We start from the raw sequence: 15,510 nt of genomic DNA, 5'->3' as shown, positions 1-15,510 counted from the left end.
ATTTTTACATTCATAAAGAAAAACACCAAGTGATTTCTGCAGAGCTTCTTTTATTAGAGCAACACGTTTCATTTGCCTGTGTTGATTGGCTTAATCAGCTTACATGAAAGACTTGCAATGTCTTCTGTTGCCATTGCCTAGGGCAATGCTTTCTCAGGTTCAAGTCAAAAGCTGCTGTAATTCCTGAAGACAGAGGCGTGAAAACCAAGGCTTTAATAACAGTGCACTTCTATTAGCATAACATTTGCTGCTACTGGTTTTTATTTAGTTTTTTTTTGTTCAGACTTTATTTTCACTGATTCAGGTCAATTTACCCAGCCAAAACAATGCAGTCCCTATTCACTTCCTGTGCTACAGCAATAGGGTCCCCCACATTGTCCTTGTGTGCAGCATGGATTAGAGTGTAATGCTCAGGTGAGGTACTATTACCTGTAACACAGGAAGTGACATCATAGTGTGGTGACTGGAAACACCTAGCTTCCTCCAAGTCAAAGTTTTAGAACACCCTTAAAAATTATAGCTTAATACTTCAGTGCTAAATCAAATTAAAAACCAAAATGAAAGGGTTCTGCATATATTGTTCACATTCTACCCTTCCTTGGTGTTATCTCTGGTGTCTTAGTAATTTATGTGCAATTGACAGCGTTTACCTACAAGTTCATGTGATTCCCATTAAAACGTCCAAATGTCTGTAATTAATCTGCTCAGGGACTTTGCAGCTGTTTTTTTAAACTTCAGCTTTGATGTTGTATATTTACTTACTTATTAGTGTCTATTTCAAATGACAGTGAAATCAATAAAACTGCCCCATACGACCACAGTAATTTTTCTTATATCTATGTCTAGCTATCTTCAGGCATCATGTTATCTAGTCTATGTATCCATGTATGTTCTTTTATTCTTCTATACTGTACATTTTATAGATAGATAGATAGATAGATAGATAGATAGATAGATAGATAGACAGATAGATAGATAGATAGATAGATAGATCAGTGAGACCTTAAAGGAAAATTATAAGGAACTGCTGTATTTGTCCCATCCCCAATATATATATATATATATATCTAAAAATGTTACATTTTAGATTATCTAATAAATTAGATAATTCATCTTTGTATGTCATCTTGAATCTTCAGGTGTCCAGGGTTGGGAATCATGTTCCAATGTCTTCTGATCAACTGTTTAAGTTACATATGTAATATGATCTGTAACGTAAAGCAGAATATATGGCTGTATTTTAAAGTGTTTTAATATAGCAGTGTTTGAGTTTAATTATTGTATAATCACACCATGTGTGTGCTAACAATTGATTCTAAAACCATTTTTAATTAATGAATGCTATGATAGGTGAAAATTGTCATCTGTAACTTTAAATAATGTCTATGGCTGTTAACCAATTTATGATTAATTATTGGTTTAATTGGTGTCCTTAATAATAATAATAATAATAATAATAATAATAATAATAATAATAATAAACAACCTTTATATAGCGCAATTCATGTACTATACAATTCAAAGCGATTTACATACAGAAAAAATACAATAATAAACAGTAAGAAAAGAGTAGTTATTAAAAACACAAGTAACAATAAAACTCAGAACAAAACATAGAAATGTTATGGAAAAGCTATATTAAAAAGGTACGTTTTTAATGGAGATTTGAAGATTGCAATTGAAGGTGAATCTCTGATAAAAGGGGGTAAGGAGTTCCAGAGTGTGGGGGCATTAAAACAGAAAGCAGCCTCTCCCATCCTTTTACCATTCACCCTCGGAATCCAGATAAGGCCAGCATTTGCAAATCTCAGAGTGCGTTCAGGCTGATAAGGAATTAGCATATCATTTAGATATTGTGGAGATAATCCATTCCGTGCTTTAAAAACTAGTTAAAAGAATTTTAAAATCAATTCTGTAATGCACAGGAAGCCAATGCAATGATGCCAACACAGGTGTAATGTGAGCCCTTTTTTTTGTTCTAGTTAGCATTCTAGCAGCAGCATTTCGCACTAGCTGTAGACGTGATCTAGCATGACTTGTAAGTCCAGAGAATAAAGCGTTACAGTAATCTAACCTAGAAAAATAAAAGCATGTACTAATTTCTTTGCATCATCCAAGGACAGGAATGATCTAACTTTCGCAATGTTTCTTAAATGATAGAAGGACACTCTAGTAATGTATTTTATATGTGGTTCAAAGGAAAGTGCAGAATCAATAACCCTCAGGTTTTTCACTTCAGATTTTACATTTGATTTTAGCATACCTAGATCAATATTTGTCGAGTCCATCTGTTGATTAGAGCCTAAAAGTAAGACTTGTGTCTTATCAGAATTTAACTGTAAGAAATTCTGAGACATCCAGCTTCTAATATCGGCTAGACATTTGAAAAGGACATTGAAAGCTGTTGTGTCACCTGGTTTAACAGATATATAAATCTGTGTGTCATCTGCATAGCTGTGGAAATTCACCCCATGTTTACGAATAACCTCCCCGAGAGCCAGCATGTATAAAGAAAATAACATGGGACCAAGAATGGAGCCTGAGGAACACCACATGTAATATTAGCTAGTCCAGGTGTAGATTCTCCTAAGGCAACAAAATACTGTCTATTCATTAAATAGGATATGAACCAGTTTAGGACACTACCAGAAAGGCCCACCCATTCTCTAAGACAATTAATTAAAATCTTGTGATCCACAGTATCAAAAGCAGCACTCAGATCTAAAAGGATCAGTACAGATACGTAGATCATTTACCACTTATGACAAAGCTGTGTTTTTTAATTGACAAATTGCTGCAACACCTGATGAAGACACTGTGTGTCGAAACGCATCGTGTTTGTTTCTTATTTTTGTTTCAACAAAAAATAACATTTTTAAAACAAACCATAAGAGGAATCTGATGCACATAATTAATGGCAGTCAAGTCTAAAAGAAGAAGAGATTTCTCAGTGAGCGACCAGCCTCGCCTCTACGAGCAGCAGTAAGCACAGTGTAATGGGTTATATGTCATTGCTGCTGACCATTTTTTAACCCTGCATGCACGCACGCACACACACACACGGGGGTTCATTTGTACCGGATCACATCGAATCCTAGATCCGGACCCTTTTTTTAATTTGAGAATTAAACAGTTTTCAAATGAAGCATATAAAAGGCAGGGAAGCAGCAGCATTACCAGCAGGCCTCTGTGATGTCATGTGGTCTTGCTGTAGGCATGGGGCAGTGCTGCCCTGCCAATGCACCATCAGGTACTATAGTGATGTGCTACTGTAGTGTACAGTAATATCAGGACAGAGGTCTAAAGCACCAATGATCGCAGCCTAGATGTCGTATTTTTGAGGATTATGGAGGCTTTATTGGTATCTGATATCATTTTTCAGATTCCCATTTAAGTGAGAGCTATTGTTTTTATAGCTATGGTTCTGGTGTAATAGCCAAGGCAGATATTGATCTTGCTGAGAATTTCACTAAGATCCTCAGGGACTCCAATGCCATCTTCACATTCCATTTAACACAGCGGCAGCAATCCATGCAGCTACCTTGACTTAAGCACGGGACCTGTCTGTAGAAACCTCCAGAAAGATGTGTTTCAGTCCTGCTATTTGTACAGAACCGTTAAATATTTTTAAATATGAATTTTTGTATTATTAAAAAAGACACTACTCTATACCGGTATGGCATTCACATTTTGTAAGGGTTCCTGTGTGAATTCCAATGTTTAAAATATATCTTACTACCCCTTAATATCATTGGCTTTAAAGACACTGAAAGACTGCATGAAGGGAAGCACAGACACTGAGAAAGACTACATGAAGTGCAGCACAGACACTGAGAAAGACTACATGAAGGGAAGCACAGACACTGAGAATGACTACATAAAGGGAAGCACAGACACTGAGAAAGACTACATGAAGGGAAGCACAGACACTGAGAAAGACTACATGAAGGGAAGCACAGACACTGAGAGACTACATGAAGGGAAGCACAGACACTGAGAGACTACATGAAGGGAAGCACAGACACTGAGAATGACTACATGAAGGGAAGCACAGACACTGAGAAAGACTACATGAAGGGAAGCACAGACACTGAGAAAGACTACATGAAGTGCCGCACAGACACTGAGAGACTACATGAAGTGCAGCACAGACACTGAGAAAGACTACATGAAGGGAAGCACAGACACTGAGAAAGACTACATGAAGGGAAGCACAGACACTGAGAAAGACTAAATGAAGTGCAGCACAGACACTGAGAAAGACTACATGAAGTGCAGCACAGACACTGAGAGACTACATGAAGGGAAGCACAGACACTGAGAATGACTACATGAAGGGAAGCACACAGACACTGAAAGACTACATGAAGGGAAGCACAGACACTGAGAAAGACTACATGAAGGGAAGCACAGACACTGAGAAAGACTACATGAAGGGAAGCACAGACACTGAGGAAGACTACATGAAGGGAAGCACAGACACTGAGAAAGACTACATGAAGGGAAGCACAGACACTGAGAAAGACTACATGAAGGGAAGCACAAAGACACTGAGAAAGACTACATGAAGGGAAGCACAGACACTGAGAAAGACTACATGAAGGGAAGCACAGACACTGAGGAAGACTACATGAAGGGAAGCACAGACACTGAGAAAGACTACATGAAGGGAAGCACACAGACACTGAAAGACTACATGAAGGGAAGCACAGACACAGAGAAAGACTACATGAAGGGAAGCACACAGACACTGAGAAAGACTACATGAAGTGCAGCACAGACACTGAGAAAGACTACATGAAGGGAAGCACAGACACTGAGAAAGACTACATGAAGGGAAGCACAGACACTGAGAAAGACTAAATGAAGGGAAGCACACAGACACTGAGAGACTACATGAAGGGAAGCACAGACACTGAGAGACTACATGAAGGGAAGCACAGACACTGAGAAAGACTACATGAAGGGAAGCACAGACACTGAGAAAGACTACATGAAGGGAAGCACAGACACTGAGAAAGACTACATGAAGGGAAGCACAGACACTGAGAAAGACTACATGAAGGGAAGCACAAAGACACTGAGAAAGACTACATGAAGGGAAGCACAGACACTGAGAAAGACTACATGAAGGGAAGCACAAAGACACTGAGAAAGACTACATGAAGGGAAGCACAGACACTGAGAAAGACTACATGAAGGGAAGCACACAGACACTGAGTCTTTTTACTAACACTAGCTCTAACCAGGACCAACATTATTCGATAAGAAAAAAAAAAAAAAGTACTGTGAATAATTTAGGGAAAGAAAGGAAGTGAGCTACCTGTTGTTGTGAGTACTGCATTCCGCCCATTCCTTCCTGGTTCCCGCCCTGCATTCCCATTGGGTATCTGTGGGGAGGAGGGGATACGTATGGCTGGCCTGGATAGGTCCCGCCCTGCTGCTGCTGCGAATAGGGGTTGCTGTTCATCCCATACAGCTGCGTTTGCTTCATCACCATTGGATCCATTGCATTGGTCTGCACGACAAGAAAATATCAAAATTATGTTCATATAAAGATTTATTTTCATTATGTCTCAATCCTAAAATTCTAGGTGATGCAAAACTTTTTGCCATAGCTGTACACTATCAAAATACAAAAAAATTCACAACAAATAGTTTCAATCTGAACTCATGCCAGCCAGCAGTAGGCCCATATTCTAGAGCCATCACACTACTGTATGTAGAACTAATGCCAGAATATGGCACTCAGAATTGGTACTGTGATTAACAGGGTTATCCTGCCAGAATCCCAGTTAGACTTTACAGGATTTGAACACTGCAAAATATATCGATTCAATGTTGGTATTATGGTGGTGTGAGTGTCATGGGACAGGGTGTGAAGCTCATTGATTCAATGTTGGTATTATGGTAGTGTGTGTGTCATGGGACAGGGTGTGAAGCTCACTGATTCAGTGCTGGTATTATGGTAGTGTGAGTGTTGTTTGACAGGGTGTGAAGTTCATTGATTCAATGTTGGTATTATGGTAGTGTGTGTGTCATGGGGCAGGGTGTGAAGCTCACTGATTCAATGTTGGTATTATGGTAGTGTGTGTGTCATGGGACAGGGTGTGAAGCTCACTGATTCAATGTTGGTATTATGGTAGTGTGAGTGTTGTTTGACAGGGTGTGAAGCTCACTGATTCAATGTTGGTATTATGGTAGTGTGTGTGTCATGGGACAGGGTGTGAAGCTCACTGATTCAATGTTGGTATTATGGTAGTGTGAGTGTTGTTTGACAGGGTGTGAAGCTCATTGATTCAATGTTGGTATTATGGTAGTGTGTGTGTTGTTTGACAGGATGTGAAGCTCATTGATTCAATGTTGGTATTATGGTAGTGTGTGTTGTTTGACAGGGTGTGAAGCTCATTGATTCAATGTTGGTATTATGGTAGTGTGAGTGTTGTTTGAAAGGGTGTGAAGCTCATTGATTCAATGTTGGTATTATGGTAGTGTGTGTGTTGTTTGACAGGGTGTGAAGCTCATTGATTCAATGTTGGTATTATGGTAGTGTGAGTGTTGTTTGACAGGGTGTGAAGCTCATTGATTCAATGTTGGTATTATGGTAGTGTGTGTGTTGTTTGACAGGGTGTGAAGCTCATTGATTCAATGTTGGTATTATGGTAGTGTGAGTGTTGTTTGACAGGGTGTGAAGCTCATTGATTCAATGTTGGTATTATGGTAGTGTGTGTGTTGTTTGACAGGGTGTGAAGCTCATTGATTCAATGTTGGTATTATGGTAGTGAGTGTTGTTTGACAGGGTGTGAAGCTCACTGATTCAATGTTGGTATTATGGTAGTGTGAGTGTTGTTTGACAGGGTGTGAAGCTCATTGATTCAATGTTGGTATTATGGTAGTGTGTGTGTTGTTTGACAGGGTGTGAAGCTCATTGATTCAATGCTGGTATTATGGTAGTGTGAGTGTTGTTTGACAGGGTGTGAAGCTCATTGATTCAATGTTGGTATTATGGTAGTGTGTGTGTTGTTTGACAGGGTGTGAAGCTCATTGATTCAATGTTGGTATTATGGTAGTGTGAGTGTTGTTTGACAGGGTGTGAAGCTCATTGATTCAATGTTGGTATTATGGTAGTGTGTGTGTTGTTTGACAGGGTGTGAAGCTCACTGATTCAATGTTGGTATTATGGTAGTGTGTGTGTTGTTTGACAGGGTGTGAAGCTCACTGATTCAATGTTGGTATTATGGTAGTGTGTGTGTTGTTTGACAGGGTGTGAAGCTCATTGATTCAATGTTGGTATTATGGTAGTGTGAGTGTTGTTTGACAGGGTGTGAAGCTCATTGATTCAATGTTGGTATTATGGTAGTGTGAGTGTTGTTTGACAGGGTGTGAAGCTCATTGATTCAATGCTGGTATTATGGTAGTGAGTGTGTTGTTTGACAGGGTGTGAAGCTCACTGATTCAATGTTGGTATTATGGTAGTGTGAGTGTTGTTTGACAGGGTGTGAAGCTCATTGATTCAATGTTGGTATTATGGTAGTGAGTGTTGTTTGACAGGGTGTGAAGCTCATTGATTCAATGTTGGTATTATGGTAGTGAGTGTTGTTTGACAGGGTGTGAAGCTCATTGATTCAATGTTGGTATTATGGTAGTGTGAGTGTTGTTTGACAGGGTGTGAAGCTCATTGATTCAATGTTGGTATTATGGTAGTGTGAGTGTTGTTTGACAGGATGTGAAGCTCATTGATTCAATGTTGGTATTATGGTAGTGTGAGTGTTGTTTGACAGGGTGTGAAGCTCATTGATTCAATGTTGGTATTATGGTAGTGTGAGTGTTGTTTGACAGGGTGTGAAGCTCATTGATTCAATGTTGGTATTATGGTAGTGTGAGTGTTGTTTGACAGGGTGTGAAGCTCATTGATTCAATGTTGGTATTATGGTAGTGTGTGTGTTGTTTGACAGGGTGTGAAGCTCATTGATTCAATGTTGGAATTATGGTAGTGTGAGTGTTGTTTGACAGGGTGTGAAGCTCATTGATTCAATGTTGGTATTATGGTAGTGTGTGTGTCATGGGACAGGGTGTGAAGCTCATTGATTCAATGTTGGTATTATGGTAGTGTGTGTGTTGTTTGACAGGGTGTGAAGCTCATTGATTCAATGTTGGTATTATGGTAGTGTGAGTGTTGTTTGACAGGGTGTGAAGCTCATTGATTCAATGTTGGTATTATGGTAGTGTGTGTGTCATGGGACAGGGTGTGAAGCTCATTGATTCAATGTTTGTATTATGGTAGTGTGAGTGTTGTTTGACAGGGTGTGAAGCTCATTGATTCAATGTTGGTATTATGGTAGTGTGAGTGTTGTTTGACAGGGTGTGAAGCTCACTGATTCAATGTTGGTATTATGGTAGTGTGAGTGTTGTTTGACAGGGTGTGAAGCTCACTGATTCAATGTTGGTATTATGGTAGTGTGAGTGTTGTTTGACAGGGTGTGAAGCTCACTGATTCAATGTTGGTATTATGGTAGTGTGAGTGTTGTTTGACAGGGTGTGAAGCTCACTGATTCAATGTTGGTATTATGGTAGTGTGAGTGTTGTTTGACAGGGTGTGAAGCTCATTGATTCAATGTTGGTATTATGGTAGTGAGTGTTGTTTGACAGGGTGTGAAGCTCACTGATTCAATGTTGGTATTATGGTAGTGAGTGTTGTTTGACAGGGTGTGAAGCTCACTGATTCAATGTTGGTATTATGGTAGTGTGTGTGTTGTTTGACAGGGTGTGAAGCTCACTGATTCAGTGCTGGTATTATGGTAGTGTGTGTGTTGTTTGACAGGGTGTGAAGCTCATTGATTCAATGTTGGTATTATGGTAGTGTGAGTGTTGTTTGGCAGGGTGTGAAGCTCACTGATTCAATGTTGGTATTATGGTAGTGTGAGTGTTGTTTGACAGGGTGTGAAGCTCACTGATTCAATGTTGGTATTATGGTAGTGTGAGTGTTGTTTGACAGGGTGTGAAGCTCACTGATTCAATGTTGGTATTATGGTAGTGTGAGTGTTGTTTGACAGGGTGTGAAGCTCATTGATTCAATGCTGGTATTATGGTAGTGTGAGTGTTGTTTGACAGGGTGTGAAGCTCACTGATTCAATGTTGGTATTATGGTAGTGTGTGTGTTCTTTGACAGGGTGTGAAGCTCATTGATTCAATGTTGGTATTATGGTAGTGTGAGTGTTGTTTGACAGGGTGTGAAGCTCATTGATTCAATGTTGGTATTATGGTAGTGTGAGTGTTGTTTGACAGGGTGTGAAGCTCATTGATTCAATGTTGGTATTATGGTAGTGTGAGTGTTGTTTGACAGGGTGTGAAGCTCATTGATTCAATGTTGGTATTATGGTAGTGTGTGTGTTGTTTGACAGGGTGTGAAGCTCATTGATTCAATGTTGGAATTATGGTAGTGTGAGTGTTGTTTGACAGGGTGTGAAGCTCATTGATTCAATGTTGGTATTATGGTAGTGTGTGTGTCATGGGACAGGGTGTGAAGCTCATTGATTCAATGTTGGTATTATGGTAGTGTGTGTGTTGTTTGACAGGGTGTGAAGCTCATTGATTCAATGTTGGTATTATGGTAGTGTGAGTGTTGTTTGACAGGGTGTGAAGCTCATTGATTCAATGTTGGTATTATGGTAGTGTGTGTGTCATGGGACAGGGTGTGAAGCTCATTGATTCAATGTTTGTATTATGGTAGTGTGAGTGTTGTTTGACAGGGTGTGAAGCTCATTGATTCAATGTTGGTATTATGGTAGTGTGAGTGTTGTTTGACAGGGTGTGAAGCTCACTGATTCAATGTTGGTATTATGGTAGTGTGAGTGTTGTTTGACAGGGTGTGAAGCTCACTGATTCAATGTTGGTATTATGGTAGTGTGAGTGTTGTTTGACAGGGTGTGAAGCTCACTGATTCAATGTTGGTATTATGGTAGTGTGAGTGTTGTTTGACAGGGTGTGAAGCTCATTGATTCAATGCTGGTATTATGGTAGTGTGAGTGTTGTTTGACAGGGTGTGAAGCTCACTGATTCAATGTTGGTATTATGGTAGTGTGTGTGTTCTTTGACAGGGTGTGAAGCTCATTGATTCAATGTTGGTATTATGGTAGTGTGAGTGTTGTTTGACAGGGTGTGAAGCTCATTGATTCAATGTTGGTATTATGGTAGTGTGAGTGTTGTTTGACAGGGTGTGAAGCTCATTGATTCAATGTTGGTATTATGGTAGTGTGAGTGTTGTTTGACAGGGTGTGAAGCTCATTGATTCAATGTTGGTATTATGGTAGTGTGTGTGTTGTTTGACAGGGTGTGAAGCTCATTGATTCAATGTTGGAATTATGGTAGTGTGAGTGTTGTTTGACAGGGTGTGAAGCTCATTGATTCAATGTTGGTATTATGGTAGTGTGTGTGTCATGGGACAGGGTGTGAAGCTCATTGATTCAATGTTGGTATTATGGTAGTGTGTGTGTTGTTTGACAGGGTGTGAAGCTCATTGATTCAATGTTGGTATTATGGTAGTGTGAGTGTTGTTTGACAGGGTGTGAAGCTCATTGATTCAATGTTGGTATTATGGTAGTGTGTGTGTCATGGGACAGGGTGTGAAGCTCATTGATTCAATGTTTGTATTATGGTAGTGTGAGTGTTGTTTGACAGGGTGTGAAGCTCATTGATTCAATGTTGGTATTATGGTAGTGTGAGTGTTGTTTGACAGGGTGTGAAGCTCACTGATTCAATGTTGGTATTATGGTAGTGTGAGTGTTGTTTGACAGGGTGTGAAGCTCACTGATTCAATGTTGGTATTATGGTAGTGTGAGTGTTGTTTGACAGGGTGTGAAGCTCACTGATTCAATGTTGGTATTATGGTAGTGTGAGTGTTGTTTGACAGGGTGTGAAGCTCACTGATTCAATGTTGGTATTATGGTAGTGTGAGTGTTGTTTGACAGGGTGTGAAGCTCATTGATTCAATGTTGGTATTATGGTAGTGAGTGTTGTTTGACAGGGTGTGAAGCTCACTGATTCAATGTTGGTATTATGGTAGTGAGTGTTGTTTGACAGGGTGTGAAGCTCACTGATTCAATGTTGGTATTATGGTAGTGTGTGTGTTGTTTGACAGGGTGTGAAGCTCACTGATTCAGTGCTGGTATTATGGTAGTGTGTGTGTTGTTTGACAGGGTGTGAAGCTCATTGATTCAATGTTGGTATTATGGTAGTGTGAGTGTTGTTTGGCAGGGTGTGAAGCTCACTGATTCAATGTTGGTATTATGGTAGTGTGAGTGTTGTTTGACAGGGTGTGAAGCTCACTGATTCAATGTTGGTATTATGGTAGTGTGAGTGTTGTTTGACAGGGTGTGAAGCTCACTGATTCAATGTTGGTATTATGGTAGTGTGAGTGTTGTTTGACAGGGTGTGAAGCTCATTGATTCAATGCTGGTATTATGGTAGTGTGAGTGTTGTTTGACAGGGTGTGAAGCTCACTGATTCAATGTTGGTATTATGGTAGTGTGTGTGTTCTTTGACAGGGTGTGAAGCTCATTGATTCAATGTTGGTATTATGGTAGTGTGTGTGTTGTTTGACAGGGTGTGAAGCTCATTGATTCAATGTTGGTATTATGGTAGTGTGTGTGTTGTTTGACAGGGTGTGAAGCTCATTGATTCAATGTTGGTATTATGGTAGTGTGAGTGTTGTTTGGCAGGGTGTGAAGCTCACTGATTCAATGTTGGTATTATGGTAGTGTGAGTGTTGTTTGACAGGGTGTGAAGCTCACTGATTCAATGTTGGTATTATGGTAGTGTGAGTGTTGTTTGACAGGGTGTGAAGCTCACTGATTCAATGTTGGTATTATGGTAGTGTGAGTGTTGTTTGACAGGGTGTGAAGCTCATTGATTCAATGTTGGTATTATGGTAGTGAGTGTTGTTTGACAGGGTGTGAAGCTCACTGATTCAATGTTGGTATTATGGTAGTGAGTGTTGTTTGACAGGGTGTGAAGCTCACTGATTCAATGTTGGTATTATGGTAGTGTGTGTGTTGTTTGACAGGGTGTGAAGCTCATTGATTCAATGTTGGTATTATGGTAGTGTGTGTGTTGTTTGACAGGGTGTGAAGCTCATTGATTCAATGTTGGTATTATGGTAGTGTGAGTGTTGTTTGACAGGGTGTGAAGCTCATTGATTCAATGTTGGTATTATGGTAGTGTGTGTGTTGTTTGACAGGGTGTGAAGCTCACTGATTCAGTGCTGGTATTATGGTAGTGTGTGTGTTGTTTGACAGGGTGTGAAGCTCATTGATTCAATGTTGGTATTATGGTAGTGTGTGTGTTGTTTGACAGGGTGTGAAGCTCACTGATTCAATGTTGGTATTATGGTAGTGTGAGTGTTGTTTGACAGGGTGTGAAGCTCATTGATTCAATGTTGGTATTATGGTAGTGTGTGTGTGTTTGACAGGGTGTGAAGCTCATTGATTCAATGTTGGTATTATGGTAGTGTGTGTGTTGTTTGACAGGGTGTGAAGCTCACTGATTCAATGCTGGTATTATGGTAGTGTGAGTGTTGTTTGACAGGGTGTGAAGCTCATTGATTCAATGTTGGTATTATGGTAGTGTGAGTGTTGTTTGACAGGGTGTGAAGCTCATTGATTCAATGATGGTATTATGGTAGTGTGTGTGTTGTTTGACAGGGTGTGAAGCTCACTGATTCAATGCTGGTATTATGGTAGTGTGAGTGTTGTTTGACAGGGTGTGAAGCTCACTGATTCAATGCTGGTATTATGGTAGTGTGAGTGTTGTTTGACAGGGTGTGAAGCTCACTGATTCAATGCTGGTATTATGGTAGTGTGTGTGTTGTTTGACAGGGTGTGAAGCTCATTGATTCAATGTTGGTATTATGGTAGTGAGTGTTGTTTGACAGGGTGTGAAGCTCATTGATTCAATGTTGGTATTATGGTAGCGTGTGTGTCATGGGACAGGGTGTGAAGCTCATTGATTCAATGTTTGTATTATGGTAGTGTGAGTGTTGTTTGGCAGGGTGTGAAGCTCATTGATTCAATGCTGGTATTATGGTAGTGTGAGTGTTGTTTGACAGGGTGTGAAGCTCACTGATTCAATGTTGGTATTATGGTAGTGTGAGTGTTGTTTGACAGGGTGTGAAGCTCACTGATTCAATGTTGGTATAATGGTAGTGTGTGTGTTGTTTGACAGGGTGTGAAGCTCATTGATTCAATGTTGGTATTATGGTAGTGTGAGTGTTGTTTGACAGGGTGTGAAGCTCATTGATTCAATGTTGGTATTATGGTAGTGTGAGTGTTGTTTGACAGGGTGTGAAGCTCATTGATTCAATGTTGGTATTATGGTAGTGAGTGTGTTGTTTGACAGGGTGTGAAGCTCACTGATTCAATGTTGGTATTATGGTAGTGTGAGTGTTGTTTGACAGGGTGTGAAGCTCACTGATTCAATGTTGGTATAATGGTAGTGTGTGTGTTGTTGGACAGGGTGTGAAGCTCATTGATTCAATGTTGGTATTATGGTAGTGTGAGTGTTGTTTGACAGGATGTGAAGCTCACTGATTCAATGTTGGTATTATGGTAGTGTGAGTGTTGTTTGACAGGGTGTGAAGCTCATTGATTCAATGTTGGTATTATGGTAGTGTGAGTGTCATGGGACAGGGTGTGAAGCTCACTGATTCAATGTTGGTATTATGGTAGTGTGAGTGTTGTTTGACAGGGTGTGAAGCTCATTGATTCAATGTTGGTATTATGGTGGTGTGAGTGTCATGGGACAGGGTGTGAAGCTCACTGATTCAATGTTGGTATTATGGTAGTGTGAGTGTCATGGGACAGGGTGTGAAGCTCACTGATTCAATGTTGGTATTATGGTAGTGAGTGTGTTGTTTGACAGGGTGTGAAGCTCACTGATTCAATGTTGGTATTATGGTAGTGTGAGTGTTGTTTGACAGGGTGTGAAGCTCATTGATTCAATGTTGGTATTATGGTAGTGTGAGTGTTGTTTGACAGGGTGTGAAGCTCACTGATTCAATGTTGGTATTATGGTAGTGTGTGTGTTGTTTGACAGGGTGTGAAGCTCATTGATTCAATGTTGGTATTATGGTAGTGTGAGTGTTGTTTGACAGGGTGTGAAGCTCATTGATTCAATGTTGGTATTATGGTAGTGTGTGTTGTTTGACAGGGTGTAAAGCTCATTGATTCAATGTTGGTATTATGGTAGTGTGAGTGTTGTTTGGCAGGGTGTGAAGCTCATTGATTCAATGTTGGTATTATGGTAGTGTGTGTTGTTTGACAGGGTGTAAAGCTCATTGATTCAATGTTGGTATTATGGTAGTGTGTATGTTGTTTGACAGGGTGTGAAGCTCATTGATTCAATGTTGGTATTATGGTAGTGTGTGTTGTTTGACAGGGTGTAAAGCTCACTGATTCAATGTTTGTATTATGGTAGTGTGAGTGTTGTTTGGCAGGATGTGAAGCTCATTGATTCAATGTTGGTATTATGGTAGTGTGAGTGTTGTTTGACAGGGTGTGAAGCTCATTGATTCAATGTTGGTATTATGGTAGTGTGTGTGTTGTTTGACAGGGTGTGAAGCTCACTGATTCAATGTTGGTATTATGGTAGTGAGTGTGTTGTTTGACAGGGTGTGAAGCTCACTGATTCAATGTTGGTATTATGGTAGTGTGAGTGTTGTTTGACAGGATGTGAAGCTCATTGATTCAATGTTGGTATTATGGTAGTGTGAGTGTTGTTTGACAGGGTGTGAAGCTCATTGATTCAATGTTGGTATTATGGTAGTGTGTGTGTTGTTTGACAGGATGTGAAGCTCATTGATTCAATGTTGGTATTATGGTAGTGTGTGTGTTGTTTGACAGGGTGTGAAGCTCACTGATTCAATGTTGGTATTATGGTAGTGTGAGTGTTGTTTGACAGGGTGTGAAGCTCACTGATTCAATGTTGGTATTATGGTAGTGTGAGTGTTGTTTGACAGGGTGTGAAGCTCACTGATTCAATGTTGGTATTATGGTAGTGTGAGTGTTGTTTGACAGGGTGTGAAGCTCATTGATTCAATGTTGGTATTATGGTAGTGTGTGTGTCATGAGACAGGGTGTGAAGCTCACTGATTCAATGTTGGTATTATGGTAGTGTGAGTGTTGTTTGACAGGGTGTGAAGCTCATTGATTCAATGTTGGTATTATGGTAGTGTGTGTGTTGTTTGACAGGATGTGAAGCTCACTGATTCAATGTTGGTATTATGGTAGTGTGAGTGTTGTTTGACAGGGTGTGAAGCTCATTGATTCAATGTTGGTATTATGGTAGTGTGTGTGTTGTTTGACAGGGTGTGAAGCTCATTGATTCAATGTTGGTATTATGGTAGTGTGAGTGTTGTTTGACAGGGTGTGAAGCTCACTGATTCAATGTTGGTATTATGGTAGTGAGTGTTGTTTGACAGGGTGTGAAGCTCATTGATTCAATGTTGGTATTATGGTA

The 15,510-nt window shown here is 39.9% G+C and overlaps 1 protein-coding gene across 1 annotated transcript in view; it reads right to left on the bottom strand.

Annotated features, from left to right (window-relative positions):
* LOC117410998 (AT-rich interactive domain-containing protein 1B-like) overlaps window positions 1-15,510 on the bottom strand; it is a 245,014-nt gene that overhangs the window by 205,713 nt on the left and 23,791 nt on the right. The window contains exon 2 of the mRNA XM_034017988.3: window positions 5,324-5,518. Within this exon, the coding sequence (XP_033873879.3) occupies window positions 5,324-5,518 (195 nt within the window). The remainder of the gene's footprint in view (window positions 1-5,323; window positions 5,519-15,510) is intronic.

Source organism: Acipenser ruthenus, chromosome 6 (genome assembly GCF_902713425.1).
Source record: "Acipenser ruthenus chromosome 6, fAciRut3.2 maternal haplotype, whole genome shotgun sequence".
In the NCBI taxonomy this organism is placed as follows: Eukaryota; Metazoa; Chordata; class Actinopteri; order Acipenseriformes; family Acipenseridae; genus Acipenser; species Acipenser ruthenus.
This window is presented reverse-complemented; position numbering and strand designations above follow the sequence as displayed.